General features: G+C 42.6%; 1 protein-coding gene across 1 annotated transcript; it reads right to left on the bottom strand.

The window, feature by feature from the left end:
* Window positions 1-19633: 19633 nt before the first annotated feature.
* spry2 (sprouty RTK signaling antagonist 2) lies at window positions 19634-25180 on the bottom strand. The gene is made up of 2 exons (XM_029277397.2): window positions 24759-25180; window positions 19634-21600 (listed from the first exon to the last, which is right to left on the bottom strand). Exon 2 carries the CDS (start codon window positions 21547-21549, stop codon window positions 20503-20505), a length of 1047 nt encoding a protein of 348 aa, XP_029133230.2. The 5' UTR covers window positions 21550-21600; window positions 24759-25180; the 3' UTR covers window positions 19634-20502.
* Between the last annotated feature and the right edge of the window lie 1436 nt (window positions 25181-26616).

Raw genomic sequence — 26616 nt, 5'->3', positions numbered from 1 at the left:
TTGTTTTGTTCATGATAATCCTTGTAACATCCTCTGAAACAGTTGTTATGCATTTATTGTAACTGGAATTAAAATGGACAGATTGTCTTGCAAAAAAATAACAATAAAAAAAAAAAAAAAAAAAAAAAGAAGCCTGCCAATGATGTTTTTAACGTGGTTTCATTTTTTTTTTCTCACATAGCATAAAACTTCAAGTGGCATTATTTTGTTCGAGTTCAAGAAGACTCTGGACCTTACTCTTTTTTTATAGTATTTACAAAGACCCAACATTGTCCATGCATAGAACTTCAACATTTAGTAAAGAAGCAGTGGAAAGGAAAAACTGCCTTTGAACAGGCACATCTGTTATTTACCGTCTGTAAATACACTTACGGCATTTGTGAGGAGGATTACTAAATGCTGTTGTTTGTACAGTCCACTAGATGGAGCCAAATGCATGCAGAGAAATCCCACTGTTCACCCCACTTTCCTTAATCGGGTCATAGCTCTTATGAGTATGAACTTCAGACAGTGCCTCTCTCTAACTTCAACTGCCAATGCAAACATCCAAAAGTTTGTTTTTATTTCAGAAGACAGTGCTGGGCAGAGGGAGGAAAAAAAAATCAGTTGGTCATAAAGTGGTAAATGTAAATAAACATACTCGTGTTTTATATGCATGACTTCAATATGTTTCACAGTATTTCTGTTTTTTTGTTTTTTTTAAATCAGTTTTACTCGAGTAAATGTTTGGGAATTCCATTTCTATGTTGGGAAATTCACCCAAAATCCAGAAATGATGACCCACTGCGTCCCATAATTCATGGGCGGCTGTGGCTCAGTGGTAGAGTCGGTCGTCTCTCAACTGGAAAATTTGGGGGTTTAATCCCAAACCTCCTGCAGCCACATGTAGCTTGGGTATTATTTTCCATAGGTAGTTGGATTCTGCTCCTCACATTGTGGGACTGATGCCATTCCTTCTTTTGACCACAAGGTGGCACCAGTTGAACACAGACTCCTCAGCAATGGTTTTAAGGGAGGCTTTTACTCCAGCTGAAATGTTGCAGGGTAAGTGCGGCCCATTGAAAATAAGCACGAGGTCTGTTATCTTCATGCTCCAGCAGTGCCATGAATCTTCATGGAGGAAAAAAGACGACCAAAGGATCCAGTTTAATGGAACTCCCTTTTGCCCTCTTCATCTCAGAAATAACAACAACGCCATCTTGTGGTGGCGTCATTAAAGTAAAGACACGTAGTGCATCATATAATCGGTCCTATTTAGCGAGTTCCTGACGTTAGTGCTACCCTCACAGGTAAAGTGCGACAGACTGTGAAATCTTTGAAGTTACCATCTGTCCTGCCGCTTGACAAGAAGAGCTCAGGTGTCGCTCCTCGCTTCCTGTGTAAATTATACACCGGGTATTTGATGGTGTCAGAGCAGACACATGATGTTGTTGTTTCCCCTCAGCCACTTTCTTTTCTTTTTTTCTTTTTTTTTCCCTATTACTGACAACAACTGGCTCTAAATTCAATTTTACACTCTGTTGTTGAACATGCTACACACCTAATACTGAATGCTGAAATGCATAGACATGCTCAAACAGGATGCACTAATGGAGAGATGTCAGAGTGCTTGTGCCACCCCACTGTGGCCATTTTTCAAACGATTTTGAAAATGTGAGAGACCAAACACATGATGACAAATCATGAGTGATGATACTTTTTTTTGTTGTTGGAATGATTAAGGAACGCTACCTCTGTACATAGTCCCGTGCAACACTGATGACATCGTCTCATTGGATGAAAGCATCTGTCAGTAAGACGCTCATTCTGAACTTCTGGAAGTGAAAACGTCCTAATGTGGATCCTGGAGACAAAGCTGGACCTTTCCCCTCTACGTGGTGAGTCTAATCTTCCTTTTCAAATAGCATTCATGCTAAGTGAAGCTCATGCTAACAAGCTGTCCTCTGCACTCAATCACCAGAGACTTCAAGCCCTTGATGAGCTGATGTGCTGCTGCTGCTGCTGTGGATTTGTTTTTACGACTTTGAACACTTGGTGAGACATCCCAAAAATATCACTTTGAAATGAAAGAGTTCGATTGAATTGCTGCTTGAGCACAAGTTGAGCAGGCTGGTGAAGTTGAATACGTGTTTGCCTGAACAGGTCGGGTGAGCTGAAGGAGCAAACCTCAGGGACAACTGGGCATTGCTACAAGGAGATTCCCCAGGAAAAGGCAGTCCTCAAGCCTGGCTGTTGGCTGAATGGTGGGGTAGGTTTTCATTTCATTTTTCAGTGAACCTGTACGCTTGTAACCTTGTGACTATACCTAATCATACCTAAACATTTGATTTCCCCGACCTCAGTAAGCACTTAATTCTTCAGAGACATTCAGCACACACATGCTGTATCATCACTAAATCGGCTGTCATTGTAACGTGTTTGGTGCACTCATTTATTTCAATTGAATTGCTTTGATGGGGAATGAATCAATGATTGTCTGATGTATGAAAGGTAAAAAGTGCCCTCAAATAGAGACGAGCTGAATCGTGAATTGAAGGCCTTATTTCATTGTTCTCTCCTGAGTGCCGGTTAAATTAGTATTTTGCCTTGATATGTGTGGGAATTGGTTTGAGATCACTCTTCACAAAGGTGCAGAGGGACCGAAAGATTGGGATTTTGTCTTTTCAAATTGATAGTTTGATGGTCCAACTTCATGACATAGTTGGATGTCCGAACACCTCCTTTTAAAAGCGTCAAAACCATTTATCGCTTGTTCCTAAGAACCACCGTCTAAAATAACTCTGACATAGACAGGGTCAGCATCTTTAAATACTGACACTCCTGTAGAGTCCCCATTGACCACAGCTGTACTGTAAATCGTGTTTAACTGCAAAATCTAACCATCCAAAAATGCTAAACTAAGAAATGGAAATTATTTTAGCATTTTAGAACTCTCTTTGAGCGGATGAGGCTCAACAATATAGAATGGAAAAAGCGGGGCCACTTTTTTCTGGACCTCAGAACAGAAAGCTCTATGGGTGTTTTTAAAAGCAAACTGAAGACCTGCCTTTTTAAATGTGGCTTTTAATTAGGAGTTATTGTATTTCGTTTTATTTCATGTCAGTACTAAAACCTCAATTATTTGTATTTGACATTCTTTGTGTTTTAATTCTGTTCTTTTGGGCTGCATTTTTTTATGTATGAAAGGTGCTATATAAATAAAGTTGAGTTGAGTTGAGTCCATTTTTGTTGGCAAATTACTAGAAATCAGAACGAGAACCAGAAATAATCCTGGAGGGAAATTTGGTCGTTACAGTTGCTCTAAAACACAATCTAAACAACAGATTTGTGGCTACATGTCACATATTCCCAACTAGAACCTGAAATATATCCATTTGTAGTCCATCCTTTCTTGTATGCAGATCAATAAAAACTTTTTAACATTCAAAAGTGTGAATGGGATGGTGTGAGGCGGCCAGTTGGTGAACAATGATTGTTGTGTTCAGCAGGATCTGGGGGTTGGGTGAGAGGCAGGGAGAGTAAAAGGTATAGCCCATTAACTGGAAAATAGAGATGTCAATAACTCACAAGTATTTCTGTACATTAACTTTTTACCCTTCCCCAAAAAGTCTTAAACTGCTTGGATCATTGACAAGTCAGTCTTCCATTTAGTGTCTAAAGAGCAGCTCACTTTCTACCCGATGACATTTGAAGTTTGGAGTCTAAGCTCTCTGGTTTCCGGAGGGACCTACATTCCCTTTAACTCCTTCATGTGTGGAGAGTCTTGACACGTGGAGTCGCTCAACTCCTGGAGAGCAACTTCTCGGTATTTTCACAGTAAACAACCCCTTCCAACAGCCTCGCTCCCTCTTCCTCCATCTCTGAACAGTGGCCTCCTTTCAGGGCCATCACTTAAGGGCCCTATTAATAATTTGACAAGTTTTCTCAAAGATTAATTATGGCCAACTCCGAGGCTGCAATTATGCAGGGGGGGAGAGATTCCGTAAACCTTCTCCAGCTCCATTTCCAGGCGCAATTTTCCACTTATCAAGATGTCGATGGGGAGGAAAGGTTGTCCTACAGTCTCTCTGATGCATGGATCTCCGTTAGCTGGACGACATAAATAACACTTAGTGGGTAAATTTGCTTGCGGACAGTTGCGATCGAATGCAGGACTGCAGTCAATAGGACGAATCTCTTAAGGCCAAGACAGAATAAATCTGGAGCTGATGGAACCCCAGTTGGGAGAATGGTTTGTCTTTCCAATTGGTTTGGGTTGTTTGACTTGATAGCTCAATCACGTTAGAATAAAGAGTCAGCGTTAAGCAGCTAAACTGTGAACCATGTTCATGATTATTGGAGCGTTTTGGTAATCTGGGGAAAAAAAGAATACTGCTAGAGAAATGAATGGAAAGGGATGATAAAAGTCATTAAGATTCATCCTCTGTGGATCATGAATCTATAAATATAATAGGTATTGGTCCAACAGCCGTTCAATTACCCTTTACTTCAGTGAGCAAAATCAATGGTACCACACTGTGGGAAAGTGTACATGTGTCATCATAGCGTCAGACTCCGCCATCTTGGTAAATGATTTTTACACTACGAGTCATATTTACCAATTCGGACACTGATTGCATGTGGCTGCTGCATAAAGTGCCTAACAGCCCAATCAGTACTATTCCATTCCCATTCTGCTGGTGATGTAGCAGCGGTAGCAATATGGGGTTATGTGTCTTACCAAAGAAAAACTTGAACATGTGACTGCAGGAGCTGAGATTAGAGCAGCCAACCTTCCAACTGAGCTGTTAAAAGTAGCTCCCCCAAGTATGCAAGTGTTCTTGAATAAATCCAGGGCTCCATGAGGGGCTCCATGAGGGACTCCCCAATTTTTAAGGATTAGGAACCAATGGACTGGAATTTCCATCCAAACCCGACGTCAAAGACTTACATAGCCATTCCAGACTAACTCATGTACTGGCATTTTGTAATATGGATTTTCTTTCAAGTTCAATCCAGTCCAACATGAAAGCTTTGCTCTTGTAGTTCTTAGTGAGCTGGCCGAGTCATGCACTCAAACACTCGATGCATTCAAAGCAATTAGCGCTGGAGTTTGACCCACTCGTGGCTCTATATGATGAAGTGTTGAACTTGTGACTGCAGGGTGAGGTGGCAAGTAGCAGCCAGACACCATACATCACCGCTGCTGAGTGGAAGGCTCCTGTCCTTCCACAGCAGATGGTTGGGACGGAGCCAGGCAGCCTTCGCTCGAGTGTGTATGTGTGTGTGTGTGAGGGTGAGAGAGAGAGAGAGAGAGACAGAGAGAGAGAGAGAGTGAGGGTGAATACAATGCACTGAGTGTCTCCACGCGGCAGACTGCCAGAGATAAGAGCCACCTGCCTGTCCCATTCTCCCCTCTGCTGAGTTCAAACAGAGCCCTTAGTTTCATTACTACTCATATACATTACCAGACAGCCTGTACATGTAATGTTATCAATCATAAAAGTTGGGCTGTATCTATAAATTGGCACATTGTATGAATATGTTGCAAAAGTACCTGCATTGCGATTGTAGCTTATATACGTCGAACGTATTCACAAAATGACTGTTTCTACCATGTTGTGTTGGGTTTAACAAATTCAAAATTCAAAATATTATCCTCTTTTAGTCGCATCCCCGAAACATTAACATTGTTGTGTTCAACCAATGAAAAACGAAGGGGGGGTACAGAGAGGTGAACCCAGAGCACAAAGTGCAGATTGTTCCTCCTCCAGTGTCTGTCCATGATAACAATGAACCATTCATTTGCCCCCGCGATGGGCCCTAATTAATTCCAACTTTACATTCTGACCTACAATCTCCCCCCTCTGCTCATCCCCTCGTTTCCCCCCCTTGGACCCAGCAATTAATGCATCCAACCCTGGCCATCACCCCTGTATCTATATCAAAATTAGACCAATAATAAGGAAAACAGGCCAGTATGAAACACAGTTTTAACACGGATAACTATCCACCTTCAGTTTTTTTGGCCACTTGGGGGGGCTGTGGCTCATTTGGTGGAGTCTGTCATCTCTCAACCAGAAGGTTGGGGGTTCAATCCCCAGCTCCTGCAGCAACATGTCCGATGTTTCATTGGGCAAGTTGCTCCTGTCTATTTACCTTTCACCACTTTGGAGCAGTAAACACTACATTGACTCTACATCACTTTAGTATGATGAAATAGCATTCATGCTCGCACGCAATAGCCTTTTCCCACATCACACAAATAAGGTTGCAATGTTAGCATTCCCTTGTTTCTGTGTTTCTGGCTATTTCATGCTGTTAAGTCAAGACTTTTATCTGGACTGGTGTTGGTCACCATCAGCAGCTGAAGGTTAAAATATTGCTCATTAGCTCCACCACTGCCCAAACACATTTGACCCTTCAAGTCCAGTTTGTTGGTCTACAGAGCGAGTGCTTAAGCTGGTATGACGTATAGCCTCGTTGATGCAACCTTGACAAATGACAATTATTTTAAACAATAGTGGGCAAAGGGTTCCCAATGGTCGAACGCCAATATCGAGGGTCTTCTTGAAATTTGGGCAGATGCAGAATATTCAGAGTCAGCTGGATAAAACCCCCGAAAACTCAGTGGTCTTTGGAAAAACCCGCGGCTATCCAGTGTTTTGATGTGATGACCGTTCTCAGACCGGGTTGGGCCGTGAGCAATGTGAGTGCAGGCCAGAGTGGGATTGGGGAGGGGGGCGGGGGGGTTGGCCTGTATATTCCAGAATTAGATGTTTACAAAGTAAAATCAGACTGTTGCCAGCATCCCTCAGAAACCCAACAATTGATATAGAAGATCTGCTGCATGGTCAGTCTTTTAAAAGGTGTCTATGTGGAAACAAGTCCCATCCCGTCCCCTCTCTCTGCCCTCGCTCTCCCTTTACACCTCACTCTAGTTACCACACAGCATCACACACATACACTAAAAGTGCTGCAGCCTTAGCCCCTGCTCTCCCCTGTCAAATAGAACTTGGCGCTGTTTCCTTCTTCCTGCCCTACATCCAAAATTGCGAGGAGAGAAGAGAAGAGAAGTGAGCTGAATTAAAAAGACGAGAGCGGATGGAGCATGGCTGAGGGGGCATAGACACAGAAAAAGAGAAGGAACAGAGAAGCAACGGAGGGTTAGAGGAGGGCGGAGGCATGAAATGTGTGGGAGGAGGAGGAGGAGGAGGCGGGAGGGTGAGGTGGGCGGCAGTGGTGGTGGGGGTGGGGGTGGGGGGGGGCGCAAAATGAGGAACAGAGGCTGCTTTGTCGATAGCAACAGCAAACTTTTTCGGGGATCATTTGCCGCTCTCGCTGCTCGGCCTCAAAGAGCTGCAGTCTGCGTGTGCTGGGAGTGTGTGTTTATTATGTGTGTGTGTGCGGGGATGGTGTCTCTGACAGTGCGTGTCTGTTTGAGTCCAAACATGAAGGAGCTTTAGTCCGATTTCCTTTCCAAGAAACACACAAACAAACACACAAGCACACCCCCGGATATCAGGGTTTTGGTTAAAGACGCAGTAACATTACTCATAGCTTGACCAGAATCTTGATAAGAAACTTCCTCTTCTGTGGAGAGGATATACAGAAATGCTTCAAATATACAGAAAGAGAAACCTAACCACTCTTAAGGCCACATCACAAAGGATGTCTTGGTATTCCTTAAAGTATTCAAAAGAGTCAGAATTTATTTTGTCGAGCTCATGAGGCTCATTTGTGATTCCTTTATGAATGGAAATCAGAGGCACTGCTTGTGAACAGGCAGGGCAGGCAACTGCTTGGGGCCCCAGACCAGTAGGGGGAGGCCCCCTTGAGGTTCAGACAAACTTAAACCAAAGCAGCGGCCCTTCCTACAGTAGGAAAGCTCCCTAAAGGGGCCCCATCTGACAGCAATCACTCATGTTGCCCTGCTAAGCGTCGCATGCATGATTGCTGTGAAAAACCAAAGATAGTCAGTAAAAATTTACAAAGAAAGATGACGAGGAATTATCCGTCTATAAGAGAGAAAAAAGAAAGAGAAAGCGTCGGGACGCTCGCGGACACAACAGTGGTGCACGCCGGGTGGAGGGGCCCCCTATTGATCTTTGCCCAGGGCCCCAACAGACTCTAGAAATGCCACTGATGAAAATAGATAACTACATGTCACTACTAATACACTCCTACACAACTTCCACTCAACTCCACTAGAGGGCGTGGCCTCACAGACCTCAATTTCTTGGCTGCCGTTCAACCGACAACATGACATTTTTTATCACAGCAACACTATGGCAGCTTTCAGTTGCAGTTCCCGCATACTTATGCAGCGGTTTTTAATGTAAGATCCGGTGTTTCTGTGGAAACGATAAACATTAGGGCCTGACCGATATGCGATTTTTGGGTCCGATACGAGATTGACTTTAAGGAGAGAAAAAATCAGATACCGATATATTAGCCGATATTTCTTAGATCTACCTTCAATCTGTATAGATAGATTGATCAAGATATTTATCGTGTCGATCCCTCCAATGCGGTTATCAAACACTTGTGGAAAGTAAATGTACGTGCATCACTGTTTCACTCCGGACAGTGATAATGCTTGTTGTAATCCAAATAGCGCCCTCTGCTGGTGACATCCAGAGAGGGAACTGCTAGGGTTATACAACGATGATCAAGTGCAATGCTATTTGACTGGTGAATAAATCTTGTAATATCGCACTTTGATATGATAATACCGGCCCGATATTATCGGCAGGCCGATTTATCAGTCGGGCTCTAATAAACATGTCGTGTTTGTCATGGCCGCTCTGTCATGGCGGCTGCTTAGGCTCTGATAACTGTTTAAGGTAATGTAAGTATTCAACTAAAAAATAAATATAACATAGGTTTATTTAATCTCCAACCCTAGGTTTAACCCAAACCCTAACCCTTTCTTTTATTAAGATATTTTTGTGTCAAAATCCTTTTAAAATTCTACATACAACCTTTCATTAAATTGTTTTCAGAAATGTATAAAATGTCCCAAATGTAATAAACAACATTACACAAAACCACTTTGTCCTAAATGCAGCCACTCAACCTGCCCACAGGCGTGGACACCTAATAGTCCACCGACAGTGTTAAAATAAGCAAAACTCAAGTAGGCATGATGATTTCATTGGCCATACCCTGCGCCCAAGAGGGAAATGTATCCCATTCCAATCTGTGGTCGGCCAAATTAAGTAACTTAATGCAGTTACTGTTGTACCGCCATTGTGATTGGTAGATGATGTAGAGGTATCGCAACAAACTCGAGAGATATTTTTATAGTTTAAGCGAAAAAATGTGTGAAAAAATAAATGCTTGTTTGAAGAAGGTTGTGTGAGGGCCTCATTCATCCTCATTACCTGGTGTGTCACAGCCAAGGCCTGGCTACAACCATGTCGACAGCCTGGGTAGTATGTGTGTGTTTGAGGGTGAGACAGGGATTTTTCGGTTTGTAAGGGTCTCTTTCTTCAGGGTCGTTGAGCGCAGGTGACCACAGGAAGTTGTTTTCCAGAGCTTTTCCAGTGGTATGTGTATGTGTGTTCAGCTTAAGACCGTCTCACCACAGGAACTTCCTCCTTTGGGCAAGCACACACACACAAACACAGCGTTCCACACATGCATACGTGCCTATACCATCACCTGCAGAACTTACAAAATTCCTAAAGGACAAGAATTTCCCATGTTTGTTATTTGTCCAGTGATGGTTTATAGGGGGGGATCAATGTAAATGGCTGTGTTCATGAGACTTTGGAGACTTAAGCATTGATTTTGACTTTTCCGCCATTATATGAGACAAAGCCAGTTAAGATTGAGAAGTTGACAAATTCTCTTGTTGGCTGATTTTCCAATCATTTTGCGTCTTTTATCTCAGAATCATGGTTTAAACCAAAACCACTTCTCGTTTGTTTTATCAGCTCTGGCTCTTCCTGCTAATCATATCACTCCAATATGAAAACTGTGCTGCGGCTGTAGTTGGTCAAGTCCGTCTCCATGTCACGACCAACATGCCTCGCTCGTTTGAAAGGAAATTTAACGAGCAGGAAAAGTGCCACACTTCTAAACCGAAACGAGCTGAAGTGAGACTCTGTTTTCTATATTAATCAAGCAGGCATTCCAGGCCCCGAGGAATTCTGTTGGTTTTGGCTTTTGGCCAGCTGCAGCGCTACTTTCTTAAGATGCCTCGCAGAGAAATGACATGTTAAGTGTGCGGCTTGTTTTCTCTAGCTTTGGGGTCCTTTGCAATGAGGCAATCTCTGTCCAGTGGTCTACAAACACATAAGAAATGGAACATATGGTGAGTTCTGTAATATGGCATGAATGGGACTTATTAAAACATAGATCACTTAATCAAAACTGTATTTATTCATTGGGGAATTTTAAACATTTGACCTGGTTTTCACACATTTAGTCGAACTCAAATCAGAACATTAAAGATAGGCTTGTTTTTTCCATTTTTCAAAAAAAAAAACTTTTCCTGAACATTGTAAAAGAAATGGCATCCAAGCCTCAAGTCACTGGGTGGTCCATGTTCCATGTGGAGCGAACTCCACCAATCAGAGACGTCGCTGTGACATTCTATGATCGTGGGGTAGTGTAGTTATTTATGGTAAGTCTACAGTACCTAGGATGGTTATGACATTATGGTTGATTTTTACTTCAGGAACTACTCTGTTAAGTCATATTTAAAGGGATACTTCACCCGTTGAAACATGAATCTGTATTGACATTGGGTCATATATGTAGTAGAAATGTGAAATAAATGTTGAAGTTGGTGCCTTCTTGGCCGAGAAAAGGCAGAAAGTGTCTTTTTGGCTCATGTGGATGAAAAACACAAAATCCCAGAATAGATAGATAGATAGATAGATAGATAGATAGATACTTTATTGATCCCGAGGGAAATTCAAAGCATCCAGTAGCAGGTTACAAAGACGTACATGACATGAAACATTTGTTACAAATTAACCACAAAAATATTAAATACGACAGGGATGGAGCTACTGGATATGCGGCCCATAGTTTCACCTTTCTGCTGCCTCTAAAATACTCGATGCATATCCTCGATGTAAAGCAGCATGTTTCTCTAAACAGAGGAGTCTTTATCTTGTGAAATATTGCACCTGCCCGTTTCAGAGCAGCTACCTTTGGCTGAAAGCCTCTCTCACATGCTTTCCCTCTCCCTCCTCCCTTGTCACTGGATGTTTGGAATCTGGAGGAATCTCAGGTATGCCAACAATCTCTGCAGCCATTGACAAATTTCTGTCTTCGGTCAGGGGAAACTAACACATTAGCGCGCTCTCATGTGCACATCATGGACTCACATGTGCATAACACATACTCTGGCCCAGATTGGCTGTCATCATCAGCTTGTCGGCGAGCTGCACCTGAGAATGGTAACAAGAGCAGTGGTGTCATGGCCGCCTGGCAGACTTAAGAGATCAATTTCCTTCAGCAGAGAGAGCAGCAAAAACTTACACTTAAGAAGCACACGATAACATACCTTTACCTTAAAACAGCCGAAATGTAACATACTTTTAAAACAACTTTGTATCAATGCAAATATTGGGAAAGCAGTAATCACAAGTGCTCACTAGTCCACAACAAGAAAGAGGAAGTCACCATGTAATGCCTCCCCCAATTTCTTTTACAAATTTTACAAGCAAGCAGTTTGTGGTTCACAACTCAAGATAATACCTCATTCAGAGGTTTGAAAAGCAAGAGTACAAAGCCACAACATACTTTTTAAGGCAAGTCATTGCTTCTGGTTCACCTGATTTCGCATAGCAACACATTATCTAAGTGTAGAAAATCTTAGATTTAACAGGCCGGCTCCTGATAGTATGCAGAATTAAACCATTCTGAAGAACACTCCGTTTTAATGAGTACAAAAATAACAGATAAGAAAACCTGTTCCCAAACTTAATGGTATATCCTGAACTGAACTTCTGGGCTCTATTATGTTGAAATCAAAAAAAGGAAGATGGTTAAAAATGTTGCTTGGGGACTTGCCAAACCAAAGTCCCACTGACTTGGGAGACTCTCCTTCAGTCGTTCTCAGAAATGTCTCCATCAAAGTCCCTAGACCTAGGCCAATCTCTTTTCATTGAAGGATTCTTTAGAATTACTGTATCTAAAATCATTTTATATAAAAGGGGAATCTGGCTGGGACAACACAAGAGGTATGAAAGGGCAGTGGCGTTTTCTACTCCCGTTTCCACCAAGGGGTCCGGTTTGGGTCAGTACAGTTTGGTACAGTTCGGAGATAGCAGCGTTAGCTATGTCATAGTGTGACATCATAGCAGCCCAACACATTGTAGCCCGCTATTAATTAAGCTAAATGTTCAAGAAGAACGGGACACATTGACTAAGGGACCCTTTAATGTCGGATCGGTATCCTTGGCACCCCAACAGAAGGGTACCAAAAAAGTATGACTGTATGGATCCCTTATTTTGTTACCATTCCCAACATTTGACGGCCAATAAATGTGTACCATACTGAATCGGACAGCTTGGTGGAAACAGGGCTGTCTGTAGGTTCCCCATAGGCAAGAATTCACAAGGGTGCCCTCAAACAAGCGTTCATCTTCATATTGTTATAACTTATGTGACACCAACAAAAAAACTAATTGGGAAAACTTGCGGTAACACTGCCCTACACCAAGTTGACTGGTTATACAGAGTAAATACTGTGACCCATACTGGGAGAGGTAGTGGCCAATCGTGTCCAAATGTATCCTGAGTCGTCTTACCGTTAACCGCCAAGACTTCGCATAAGCATCATGAATTTGTTTTTTTATGGAGCTGCAAGTTGATCATGGCTTAGTATGTCTGTTTTGGCAGGGGCACACTCTGGCACAATGGTGAGTTTGCAGTTAGGAAAGAGGACATTCCCTCATCAGGTTTTACATCTTCCTGTTTTTGACGGCTGAGTTGACTTGTGTGCGTGTATGTGTTGAATTGATGCCTGCTGTATCATTTTTCCATCCACGGCACGAGTTGTGTCCATGTCAATTTGACTTGCAAATGTCCTTGCCATTTGTCCTTGTGTTGTCATTTGAATAATTCAAACCAGGTTTCAATGACACCATTCAGGTACAGAGTTGTATGATGTGACTATGTTGAATGGGGGAATGAAAAAGGAGAAGTTGGCTTGCAAATGTGCCCCTAAAAAAAGCTCAAATATGGAAATAGATTTGAGTGATACATGGAGGAGAACCCTGACAATCATCTCACAAATGTTCTGGGATACATCCTATAACCCCCAACCCTGAGGTTTAGAATAGGGATGTGCATGTTGAGTTGACAAAACGCCTTTCAGTGGTGGTCTTGATTTAAAAGTGGAGTCGGCCGGCCAGGCTGAGATGGGGGCAGAGTATAAATGCTTTTGATTCTGAGATGAAACCTTCAAAAAGTGGACTTGAGACCGGTCTTAAGACCAATTTCAAGTACTACAACACTAGCTAAGGCAGCACTACCGATGTTTTGAAAATGTATTTTCAGTAAATACCTCACAGAGCATCACCAAGTCAATCCCCCTTTTTATCAGGCAAGGTCTTCACTATTTTACTGAAGCTAAATAAACAACATTTCTGCTTTCCCCCCCGACAGAGCTGTAAGTCTTTCTCTACTTTCCTAAGTCTGTAAATGATTACACACACAACCCCTCACCAAAACACACACACACACACACACATAATTGCCACCATCACACACATAGCACACAGTAAATGGGATGTGGTATAGTGAGCTGTCAGACCGCACTAATTCCTCTTTTTATGTGTGTCTGTCCCACTGTGTAGTGCAGGGATCAGGATTGCCTTTCAGGATAACAACTGAAGCTCTGAGCTCTAAGTGTGTGTGTGTGTGTGTGTGTGTGTGTGTGTGTGTGTGTGTGTGTGTGTGTGTGTGTGTGTGTGTGTGTGTGTGTGTGTGTGTGTGTGTGTGTGTGTGTGTGTGTGTGTGTGTGTGTGTGTGTGTGTGTGTGTGTGTGTGTGTGTGTGTGTGTGTGTGTGTGTGTGTGTGTGTGTGTGTGTGTGTGTGTGTGTGTGTGTGTGTGTGTGTGTGTGTGTGTGTGTGTGTGTGTGTGTGTGTATATCTGGGTGAACAACAATTGGCCGCTAAGCTGTAAAGAGCCTTGCAGCCACGGTGTCGCCAACAAATATCCACTGGCTGTCAGCAACGGACCGTGTGTGTGTGTGTGTGTGTGTGTGTGTGTGTGCGCAGATGAGCCAACTTCCTGTGGTGGATTGAAGTTAAGTGCCGCTATTAGACTTAGGCCTCCAGTCAGGCTTGATTTTCGGGGGGCGAAAGACTTGATTGTGCCGACAGAAACACACACGTGTGCAAGAACACACACGCATATATTACCATTAGCCCACATGCACATATAGCTTCTTATGCTAACCGGCTAACCGTCTTCACACCCACTAAACTTTTGTGACACTCTCTAGTGTCTCTTTCGTTCCCTTTATTTGCTACCTTCCTGGCTGCTGTAATCTTCTTCCTTCAAGGCATAACAGTAGTTCAGCTGTCAATGAGCTAAAACCGGGGGGGGGGGGGTGCATAAGATTTTTGAACTTCAGGTGTGCCCTGTAATTCACCTTATAGAGCTCTACAAATGCAGTTCAACGTATCATTTAAATATGTCAAATCGCTGCGTTATTCTTGCATTTACACGTTCTTTATGTTTTTCGGCTGACTACATAAGTGACAGTAGTGGAGGACAAACTCAAGTGGAAAGTTAAACCACCAGTCACGTGGGTGGTTTGAGCTCTGCGAGTGTTCATCTCAGCCGCCCACATCGGAAAAACAAGAAGAAAAAAAATTCAGCTTCTGAGAAAACGTTTTCACCAGTAGATCAAAGAACGGTGTGTGCTTCTTTTTTTTTGTAGCCTCTTTTGACACCCCTGCTGATGTGGTGAACGGACTTTTCAGAAACAAGCGATTCCAGGCATGATATCTCTATCGCAAAATTCTTAAAAAAAAAAAAAAAAAAATTGTGGTTTCAATGTTGCGTAACTTCAAATATGTGCACGTCTATGTCGTCTTCAACATTGTCTAGTCTTTCACCGCGGTGTAAAAGGCCAGCCTCTTTAAGACAGATTATCCACCACGATGGGAAGATTTGATGAGCGTTCTCTCGACAAACGGAAGTGTGAAAAAAAAAAAAAAAAAAAAAAAAAAAGTTTCTGCTGCGAATTACAGAAGCAAGATTTTCCACTCAGCAGATTCTGAATCTCTGTTTGACATTAAAGTGGACAACCTAAAAAAAAAAGTGTTTTAGCATTCCAACACAAATGGAAGCCTCGTTATATTTATGGAAAAAACTTAAAGACTGTTTTTGGATAGATTTCTGTGTTAGTTTTATCTACATCCCTGGTTGTCTTGCATCCTGGGCAGGCCTGCTAGAAAAGGCATTCAGCGCGATTACATGCACCGTTAAGTCGAGCTGGGCTTAAAACTCACTAGGACCACTTGTTCCCAAACTTTTTCCCTGTCTCGCTCCCACACCCATCGCCAAATACAAACACATGTGTCAATAAACACTTATGAGAGGTCAGTCGTGCCCTTTGCAAACAAATTCCTACAATTTAAGAATTCCTCTCAAACATTGGGGCGACTGTGACTCAGTTGGTAGAGTTGGTCGTGACTCAGTTGGTAGAGTCGGCCTTGACTCAGTTGGTCGTCGGTCTGAATGGGATTAGTAATACTCATTCTTGACATACCAGCCTCTGCCATCAGTGTGTGGATGGGTGAAGATGGGTAGCTGTGACTTGCTTTGTGTAAAAGCGATTTTTAATAGAAGACTAGAAATGACTCACCTCAACATGTTAACTTGGGGTTAAGTGTATTGCCCGAGGACACATCGGACATATAATTGCAGGAGCTGGGGATCGAGACGACTGACTCTACCACTAAGCCACAGCCACCTATTCCTCTGAAGCTCATTACACATTCCTTCCCCCCCATACTCCCCTCTGTGTTTGGTCACTTCTCTTCTAAATACAGGAACCACGGGGGTGCATACAGACAGCAACAAAGAGTCGGCTCCCTCTGGTCTTCCTCACGTTGTACCTACATCAGCTGACACAAGTCCTTCATCCTTCTTCCATTCACTCCCCGACCCTTACGTTGATCCATTCATCCCTCCACCCTGACCTTCAGCCCTCCTTTCCTCCACCCTAAACTTCACCTTCTTCATCCATCCACCCTCAATCTTCCCATCATCCAACCTCACTCATCATTTTCGATCTCTGCCATGCACATTCCAATAAACTATTCTCACTCAATATCTTTCTTGGTGTGGTCTTAGTTAGTGAAGCAACACCTTTAAAACTCAATAAAGATTAAGGTTTTTTTTTTCATTAGGGGAAAACAGGAAAAATAAATCCAAATGATTCTCTGATTTTTTTTTTGCAAAGATAGAAAGTCTGTCCTTTATATATTAAGTAGATTTATATTTTTAACAGTTGCTTAAAATATCAAATTGAAAGCATGTTTTTATGGGATGCCCATATTTCCCTCACTGCCCTGCACTTCCTCTCTCTCTCTCTCTCGCTCTCGCACTCACACACAGAGCTGTTTGATTGCTTAAGCCTGGCCGTCAGACACGCAGACAATGCGTCCATGAAGAATAGCCTCGCTTCCTTCCTGTCTTCCTGTGCTGCGTTCTGCCTTGGTGAGCAGGGTGAATAGGCCGCTCTGCCCCACAGCCGCCATGAGCCGCAGGGGCCACAGCGGCTAAAACCAACAAAGGGAGCCGTTCTGGGGCCCTTTTTTTTTTTTTTCTCCACATCCCCTCCTCCTCCTTGTTCTGCCCCTTTTACTCACTGCTGCCAAATCACTGGGAATGCTGAGAAAATACATAACCTCTCTCTCTCTGTGTCTCGTCGTTATCATTTTTGTGCAATCTTTTTTTTTTTTAAATCATTATTGGTTGAATACGTCCGAGTTTGCAGTGTTTCACTAGGTGGGCTGCATGGAACATTAAACTGCTTTAAGTCGGACAATGCAAATTCATGGAGGCCCCTGAGGGGAGCATGGGCAGAGATGTTAAAATTTAAGCTTCAGGTGTGCACCAGAAGCCTTCTTGTGCGCAACAGATACTATCCTGTGAGCACGACACAGTTTCTGGCACTCTGGAGAGCACAAGAAAGTTTCTCTTGAGCACGGCAGGGTTTGTGGTGCACAACAGAAATGTAATTCTACATTTTTTCCAGCCCATGTCCCTTTTAAGAGGTCCTTTAAAAATTGCATTTGTTAATACGGCTGAACAGTGACCGCCCACTTTTTCGGCAAACTCTGGTTCCGGAAGTAAATTTCCCCATACGATTTGTATCCTTACATCGAGATTGAAGCCTGTAACCATGACAACCAGCTACCGCACTACTCATGACTGTAATACATTTGATTCGGCGCCAAAATAGCATTGAAAAAGGCAAAGGTACAAGACTGTGTGCATGATTTTAATCCCCAGTTAATGAACTACCATTCCCACAATCCATTGCACATGATATCACTTCTTCTTAAATTCAACTTTTGTGGTTTTTCTAGTGTTTATACCGTTAATAGAAGTGTTGTACTATCTTGTAGTTTGTGTTGTTGAAATACAAATAACATTCACTGCTGCATAACGTTACATGTCGTGTTAGCTAACTAACTAGCTAGAAACATTGCCATGGTAACAGCAAGCTCCACCAATCCGAGACGATGCTGTGACACTCTTAAGATCGTGGGAAGTGTAGTTCTTCATGTTTTTCTTACAACGAGGGTGATATACAAAATTGTGTCTCCTACAGGAGCATATACCATCGTTTTACACACAGTTAGCTCATTGGTAAGTCTACCTGTGATGGTTATGACATCATGGCTAATAGTCAAATCGTCTATGGAGGAAGTGATTTTTACTTCCGGAACCACGCTCTTGAGCTCTATTGTGGTTTGTACTTTTGCTAGGAGAAAGAGCTGCATTTAAGAAACAGCTTTAGAGGCCTTATTGTTATTCTTCATACTTGCAACAGTTTATAAATTACCTAATATAGCTGCTCAGCATTTGGCCAGGAAACCCCTTTAGTTTAAAAAAAAAAAAAGGAAAAAGAAAAGAAATACACAAGTGAGAACTCAGGAAGGGGCTTTTTTTTTGTTGTTGAGAAACTGCTTCCAAACACGACTCAGTTTGCAGGGCTTTTTTTTTTTCTGCTGAGCATTTTTCTCACAGACTTCCAATTTAAAAAAGTGAACAAACCTGTGAGTATAAAATGGAAAACCGCGTACTGTAAGGTTGTAATCCCTGAGACACTTCTTTTCCAATCACACAATGGAAGATAAACCTTATTTTGCCTTATTTGTATGGGCTATTTTTAATTCAACACATCCAACTGATTGCCCTTCCAACCCCCCCAAAAAAGCCTACCATCTCCCTATGGGAATACCAAGTAGGAGCAGGTAGCTGAGAGGAGCGTTGGGGAGCCAAAATGACCCCCTGACTATTGAAAACAGGATGAATGCATGCCGGGCTGAATACGGGGGTAAACTGTTAGGTCTTTGTCATTTAAAGTGATGCTTTTAACCCTTTGCGCTCCCTCTTCCTAACAACCCACCCCCCCTTCCTCCTCCTCCGCATCCACCCTTTCCCTCTTTATTCACAGCTGACACAATGGAGGGGGGTAGAGGAAGGCCTGCGACTGGAAAAATAAAACTAAACACAAGATCAACTCTCCCTTTTTGCTCTCTAATGGGATTCCGCCCGTTATGTTTCCCTGTACCCGATGCTCTAAAATAGGTGAAAGTTGATAATTTAGGAAAGCAACCACCCCCCCCCCCCTTGTCAGTGAAGACTTGGGTTGAATAACAAACAAGTAAGCGCAGGTTGGGCCCCGGCGCGTCAATCATGGCTCTGAATGCATACCGTGCCGCAAACACGTCCGTATGCTGTCAACAAGTGTCAGGGGCTTATGTTTCAGGCGAAGTTTTGCCTGCAGGGACATTCAAAACCAAAGAATTCCTGAACAGACCTTTGATTTAAGAAAAAAAAGAAGAGCAAAAAAAAAAAAAAGGGGCCAAGTATCTGCAGGATCCTGAGGAATGTGTATGAATGAACTTGAAGTCATTCCAGAGTGTAATAGTAGGCTTAGTTAATCTCTTTCTGTACATTTGTGGCTTTATGTTGTGGCTGTATGTCTGTTTGAAACCACATGAAGAAGACCAAATAGTAATCCCAGACAAAAGCTGATTTCACATGTGCACTCCAAGGGATTTTCAGGCAGACTACCCCAGAAATCTTCTGAGTTGGACGTTCACACTAGGGTCCGACCGACATAATATTTTTGGGGCCGATACCGATATTTGGGAGAAAAATGCTGATATCCTCTTTAGATCTATGAAATCCATACATATAGATTAAAATTGACAAAGTCATTGTGTTGATCCCTCAAATACCGGCACATATACATGATAAAATAAGCCGAAACCAATATTCACCGGATATGCTGATATCAGCCGATATTATCCGCTGGCCGGTAAATCGGTCGAGCTCTAGTTCACGCATCTCTAACAGCAGGAGACTTTCCTTGCAAACAGTGATGAAACCATTACACAAGACAGTGCAAAAAGGAAAACCACAACAGGAAAATAATCTGTCAAACTTCAAGGTTGTTTAATTTCAAACGTTAATATATTTGTCTTCTAATTCATAGTGAACTATCCAGCTTTGACACTCATTACGGGGCACCTCAATATCTGCGGCCACAACAGAGAAGCCCACATTAGAGGTGACACATGAACAATGCCTTCTCAAAATAAATATTTTCATTATAAAATAATAAACCTTCAAATAAATATATATATTTTTTTTAACTTTACACTAAGCAATGTCAGAATTAGAAAATAAACTTTTCATATAGGGTCACTGTACAATTTACAAGTAGAAGGGATAAGACTTTACCTTTGTCAATGACATTAAAATGATTGATGTACATTTCAGGGGGTGTACGACTGATTCATTGAAATGTGGAGTCATCCAGGCGCCTCTGGTGTGGCGGAAACGTTTCACAGTTGAAGTATTCTTATATGTACAAAAATAAAACATCTCTTTAACTGGTTTCTATCGTACATACCCCTTACTACCGCACATACAGTTAGTAACAGGAGTCTGCTCTTAGCATATCAGTTGTATTAAATGTTAAAACAAAAGGCTATCCATTTGGACTCTCATAGCAACGATAGAATATCTGAAATTCTTTCAAGGACAAAACAGTAGTTGAATGTTTCTTCATACTTCTTTTAACATGTGGGAGCGCTTCTTTTGATGCTAGGCTGAGTGTATGAACCTCAACGGAAAGTCCAAGAACATGTTTGACCGGGTCGGAAAACTCAAAACACAACAGTATCATTTGCTCACTAGACAAGACTTCAGAGCTACAAGGCCAAATATCATAATTTCAGTCATCATGGAGTCTCTCCATCCTTCTTTTTTTTTTTTCTTTTTTAACACCACCTCATCTATGCCGGCTTGCCAGAATCCTCACAGTGAATGCGGTTTGGGTTCTCGCAACGACAGCCTGGTCTAGACGCTCGGGCGTAGCAGCTCTGGCACACAGCGAGGCACCCTTTAGCCGGGAGGTAGCACAGGAGACACGGGAGGAGCAGGGCGAGGAACGACGCCGCTGTCCAGCGTGCGCAGCAGTGCTGCTGCGTGCACGAGAAGGGCTTCTCGGCGCACGTGTCCTCGTCGTCGCTGGAGCAGTGGTAGAAAAGGCCCTTGACGCAGCACACGCACGTCCCGTATTCCACCATGTTCTGCAACGAGCACATGCACCGACGGCCGCACATCCAGCAGTAAGGAAGCACCCGCCTGCACTCTGCGCAGAGGCACCGACCACAGTCTTTACACCTGGTGGAGTGTACACCTTGATGTTTAGAGCTTCTGCTGCCTGGCACGGCAACCACGACCCTGGACTCATTGGTCAAGGGTTTCAGCTCTTCTGAATTCAGCTCTGTGCGCGACGGCTGCGTTCTGATTATCTGGCTGCTGCCTGCCGGGCTGCTGAGGAGCCTCTGGCCTGAAGAAACGCTCCCCTGACTGGTCCTGATGCTACTCTGCGAGTCATCACTGGCCGATCGCAGCACGCCTTCCCTAGGCAGGATGGAAGTGTTTCCATGCTGAGTCAATGAATGCAGGTTGAGGAGATTATTATGCCTCTCTTCCTGGGTCTCCTGCAGCCCGCTGGTCCTTGAACCTGGTGAAGTAACCACATCGTTCTTCTGCTGCCGCTGCAGAGAGGCTGGAGACCTTTGGGCGACTGTTGGCCCTTCTGTATACTCATTACTACTCCCAGTTATCCTGATCTCGTCCAGAGACAGCACTGCCGGAGTATGGGGCGGATGCCCGTTGGTCAGCCCGGAATCTGGCGGACTATCTTGGGTTTGTGGAGGCTGGGGTTGCGGTCTTCCTTCGCCGCGGTGCCTGTTCAGCGAGCCGGTTGATGACGGCGACCCGCCACGGTGTCCTCCTCCCCCGTCGCTGTCGCTCTGACTTCTGGAATCCATCTCGGGACTGAAGGGCTGCTGCTCTGGCCGGCATGGGACACATCTGAAGTCCTGCGAAGAGAAAAACGACAGTTTATATCCCGTCTGTTACGAGCCATGCAAATGATCGCCATGCAAATCATAACCGATATCTGCACAAGCACCACTATGGAAACAAGGCAAGCCTGACAGACACATCTCAGGGAGTAGGGTTGTGTTTACTCGTAGAGCTCATCAGAATGAGAATCAAAACAACTTTAACAGGCGGCATGCACGGTCGGCACAAATGTAACAAATGATGCAACACATGGAGCCGGGGTGGGTTCCTTTAGGGCCTTTTTTTTAAAGTCAGCTTTTGGAGCCTGGTTTTCACTTTAAATTCTGCCTTTGCACCAACAGCTACTTGAACATATTACAAAGGTTTGCCGCTGTATCCAAATCCAGGCTTTAATTATATAACTAAAAGCTGTCCTCGATGTATGCTTCCCTGCTAAAAAGATAGTAAAAACTTCCTTTGTCCCACAATAGTGACTAAAAGAACTGTGTTTCAAGTTGCTCAGCATATCCGCCATGAAATCCAATCTAAAAAAAAAAAAACGTATCAATTAGTTGATCGACAGAAATGCGAGCTGAAGACGCTCAACTGTCAACCGCGACCTCAGGCCTGGGACCTTTTGATTGTATCTCTTTTTTTTCTCCTTTTTGTCATGTCTCTAATTTGAGACCAACGAGTGAGAATAGAAAAATGGTTCCTAGGCTTCATATGGTCGTATCTAAGAAAACCTATACACAGGCCCGGTTCTGGAACAAAATGACTCAGGGTGCATGTGAGATTAAAGGGGGCGCAGCTACAACGACCGGCAATGAAAAATGGCATAAGTGTCATGGGTCCCTCATGTCCGACAGGTCACATGACCATCAGATCATGGGTGTAACAAACACGATCTGAGCTACTGTTTTACCTATTGTAACAAAAATAACTAACAGTATTTGTTTCCGTCTTTTCAATGGAGGGTGCAGAAACTTAAAATGCGGGTGCGATGCATCCTTTTGATAGGCCCGATGTCAGCGTATACCAGCTGCTTAATATGCATCTGTAAGGCTCAACTTAAAGCTCCTGTCGTTAACTTTTAGTTACTGTCGATTTTGGCAACCCCTGTGGACAAAGCGCTCTGCCGATATTGTCCTGCTTTCTTTTAACTGTCAAATATGTCACTCGTGAAGAATCTTCGCCGTGGAAAAAGCGACCCCTACCCCCGCCGGCAGTTTCCGGCTTTAAAAAGTACAATACAGAAATGACAAATCTTTTGGCCGATGCTTTGTTATGTTTTTGTAGGTCGTATAAAGACACCAGAACTAACTTCAGTCCATTTTTAAAACCAGCTAAAAACTCCACGTTGTAGCTTTAAAATTTCAAAAGTACCTTAAAACAATCAAAAAGAATAACTGACGGCGAGCTTAATTTAAGGGAATAATCCAGTTTCAGCCGCAATGATTGATTTTACAGCTAGTGCGGCAATTTTAAATGATAATTATCTGAATACTTATTTCATTTTTAAACAACAGCGTCTTGTAATTTCCTCGTTACGGCTTCTCAAATATGAAAATTGGCCTTCCGTATGAGGCCAGTGTGTCGGACTTTAATGAAACATTCAAAGAAGTCAACTTAGAATAAAAAATCAAGACGTTTAAGGAGTAAAATTCCGAATAATTCACACGATTATCTTTGATTTATCTTTCCGTTTGTGTTTGTTAACAGCTCGAGGGAAGACATTTGAAACTGACATTGAAAGTTTGCGTGAGATTGCCTGTAAAAGTCGACTACAGAATTGCATTTTGTAAAATATGTTTGATTCGAAAATATATCAAACAACTGGTGAAATGGAAGTTTTAACAAAACAAAAAAAAAGGAAAAGAGGCCGCTTATCTTCATGCACTCACATCTCCAGATCGGTTATTATCAGTCTGATTCATCTCATGGAGGCTAACGCAGGATGACAGAGCAATATGCTAACATATTCAAATGCACAGCCGTGTTTTCACCAACATATCACAGCAAAGAAAAGAAACTGACAGCAGTGCCCTTAATTCTTCTTCCTTGAGGTAATTAGCTTTCAAATGCCTCTGCTGGGGTTGTGAGCCCCCCCCTTTCCCCCTTTCAATGACAATACAGTAGGGGCTTTGTTTGTTGAATTAAAAGTGGCCTGCAGCAAACTTTCCCCCCATTCTAACACATTTTACATTGTGACACTCTTCAAAAGCAGATGAGTGACAAGATTAAAAAAAAAAAAAAGTTGGGGGCATGAAAGAGTCTATGTTAAGTGTGAGTGATGTGTTCAAGGGTGGGGGGTTTCTTTGGGATTTATGAGCTTTTTTTTTTTTTCCTCTCTCTCTTCCTCCAAATGAAGGGCTTGCAGGCACGCTCAAATTAAAGATGTTAGTGGTTTTGGGGGGTGGGGGTGGGGGGGTTTTAAGGCCCCCCCCCTCCACATTTACTTACGGGGCCTTCATGCAGGCCATGTCGGCCACAGTGGGTGGGGGTGAAGTGGGGGTTAAAGAAGTACACAGCAGCAAACGGGTGGCGTCAGATACAAATCACAGGCTAGAGTTAGGGGGGAAAGGTAAAAAAAAAAAAAAAAAAAAAAGTCTAATTAAAAGTCCGCGTGCTCAGGTAAATGAATTCAACGACGCATCCGGTTTCTGATACGTCAGTTTTTCCCACTTTGCGGCAGAATTCTACTGCAAATATGAGTACAGGGCAAAACATGTGTAATAAAAAAAAAAAGAGTAAGCTACGTGAACAGTGCACGTAAACGCACCATTTCACATTTCCTCACCAAATATATAAGCAATGTTATGACACTGCACCTGAGCATAATTACCTTATTTTAGATTAAATTAAAAGCATTTTCTCTTTTAAGTTAGGGTTAATAATAATAATAATAATAATAATAATAATGTGAAAATGTGTCAGGGAGAGTCAGACAGCACCCTCGTTCACAACATTTCAATTAACTTAATTAATTAATTACAACATTTAATCTAAAATTACGAGCTTGAGTCAAAGGAAGAGTCGGGCTATGCTGAAAACTATTTGGATGCAAACGTGTAAAAAAAACAAAAACAAACAAAAAAAAACAGTGTAAACAAGCACGTCAATAACGCAGAAATGCGTGGAACTTTTCTCCAACACAGCAAAGTGTTTGCAGAAAAGCTGCACATGTACACACCGTGCTTTCGACGCTCTTGGCTCCCGCTTAGGTGAAATAAATCCAAATAGAGAGATAGTTTAGTCCCTTTATCAGCAGCTTAGTCCGGCGAGTCGTCGATACATCCCATTGAGGAAGTTTCCAACACGGACGCATTTTTCTTCAGAGCACCTCTAGCGAGTAAATCCCATGTTTTGCACGAGGCATTAAAACTTCACTCAGACGCAGACTTCTTCTCTAAAGTCTTTTTTTTTTTTTTTCTGAATGGAAGAAGATGAAGAAGAAGAAGAAAGGAGAAGGAGGAGGAGGTAGAGACGCAAGCGGCTAAACTCCGAGTTTAGAAGTTGTTTCAGTCCCGTGTGTTTGTTCCTTAAAGCTCGGGAGGCTTGCAAGTCTACTTTTTCTTGTGTGTGTGCTTGTGTGTGTGTGTGTGTGTGTGTGTGTGTGTGTGAGAGTGTGTGTTTTGCTCTTTCCGGAGGGGAGGTCGGGCTTTGGGCTGTAAATGGCGTCAAGCTGAAGGGGTGGTGGGGGGTGGTGGGGGGAACAGAGCGCTTGTTGTTGCAGCGGATATCTCGCATCCGGTGTTCAGCCATTGGCTGCTTTGAGAGCGGGCCATTCACACCGGTCGGGATCAGTTTGACCACAGGGGCCAAAAAACGCTGCTTGGTCAACCTGCTGTGGACGTACGTGAACGCCTCATCGCTACCTTGGGCTGTTTGTGAGCCAGGAAAAAAAAAAAACCCTGCCCTGAAATGAAATGCGCAGATCGGGGCTAGTTTGGGGTCTTTTCACATGAACTACAACTTCCACAAATAGTAGACCTTCAACATAAAATAGGCTAATCTATGAATGAATGAATGAAACATGGCCTTCTGTAGGTCAGTAATTAAAATGTGTGTAAGCCTTGTGATAAAAACTTTCCATAAGCAGTATAACAAAGTTATAAGGTACTTGTAGCCTACTTTATTTAAACATACACATTTAAAGTGATTTTATTCTTCTATTTCCCCAAATCTGACAGCTATGGTTACATTGCCGATCTTAACATACACAATATGAGGTTACTCATCGGCTTACATGTGTTTTATGACACTTAAAATAAAATAATGTAGTGCCAAATAATTCAGAAATCAACCATGAGTGGTTTGGTCGTACTGATTCAGTATTTCGTCCATATTAATAACAATAATACAAAGAGATAAAAACTATACAAAATGGTGTTATTACACATACTGAATAGTTTAACTTTGAACTTAAGTTGAATGCATAATTTGTAGTGTGACAGGGTGTTTCCATCCTCGTTGAATTGCTTTTTTTTATTTTTTTATCAAAGATTCCAATTGTAGCTTATTTCAAAATTGTTGTACAGCATAAATATGACCTCAACGTAACTGGAATGGAAGACAGAAAGTTGTCTTCTTAAGGGATCTCGGAGTGTTTTCTTTCCGTGTATGGCGACTGACTTGCTTTTTTTTTTTTACTCTGAGTGTGATCAGGCCCGTCCACAGAAATGGCTGGACCCCTTAAAGGTCAAGTGAACGGCTGTCATTTAACAATATCATTCCATGTTGGATCAATAGTGTCAGTGCTGTAGCCCCCTGGCTAAGATTTGCCTCCTCTGAAAAAACAGTTTGCTGTGATCACAGCTGATTGTCCACAAATACTGAATTACTGAAAAAATAAAATACTGGAAACGTAGCTTAAGTTTCTCACTAAAAGCTCCACGTTTAAACTAATTACGTTGTTTCCTTAAATTTTAGAAAAAAACCACATACTAACCTTTCTTAATTTCTGAAAAAGTGACATATTCCAAATTGGATTGACCTCTAAAAGACAAAGATTTAGAGATATTTAAAAAACTTTATCTGTATCTTGAGAA

The sequence above is a fragment of the Labrus bergylta genome, chromosome 24 (genome assembly GCF_963930695.1).
Source record: "Labrus bergylta chromosome 24, fLabBer1.1, whole genome shotgun sequence".
NCBI lineage: Eukaryota > Metazoa > Chordata > Actinopteri > Labriformes > Labridae > Labrus > Labrus bergylta.
The sequence above is the reverse complement of the archived record's forward strand: the minus strand, read 5'-3'. Positions and strand labels throughout refer to the sequence as shown.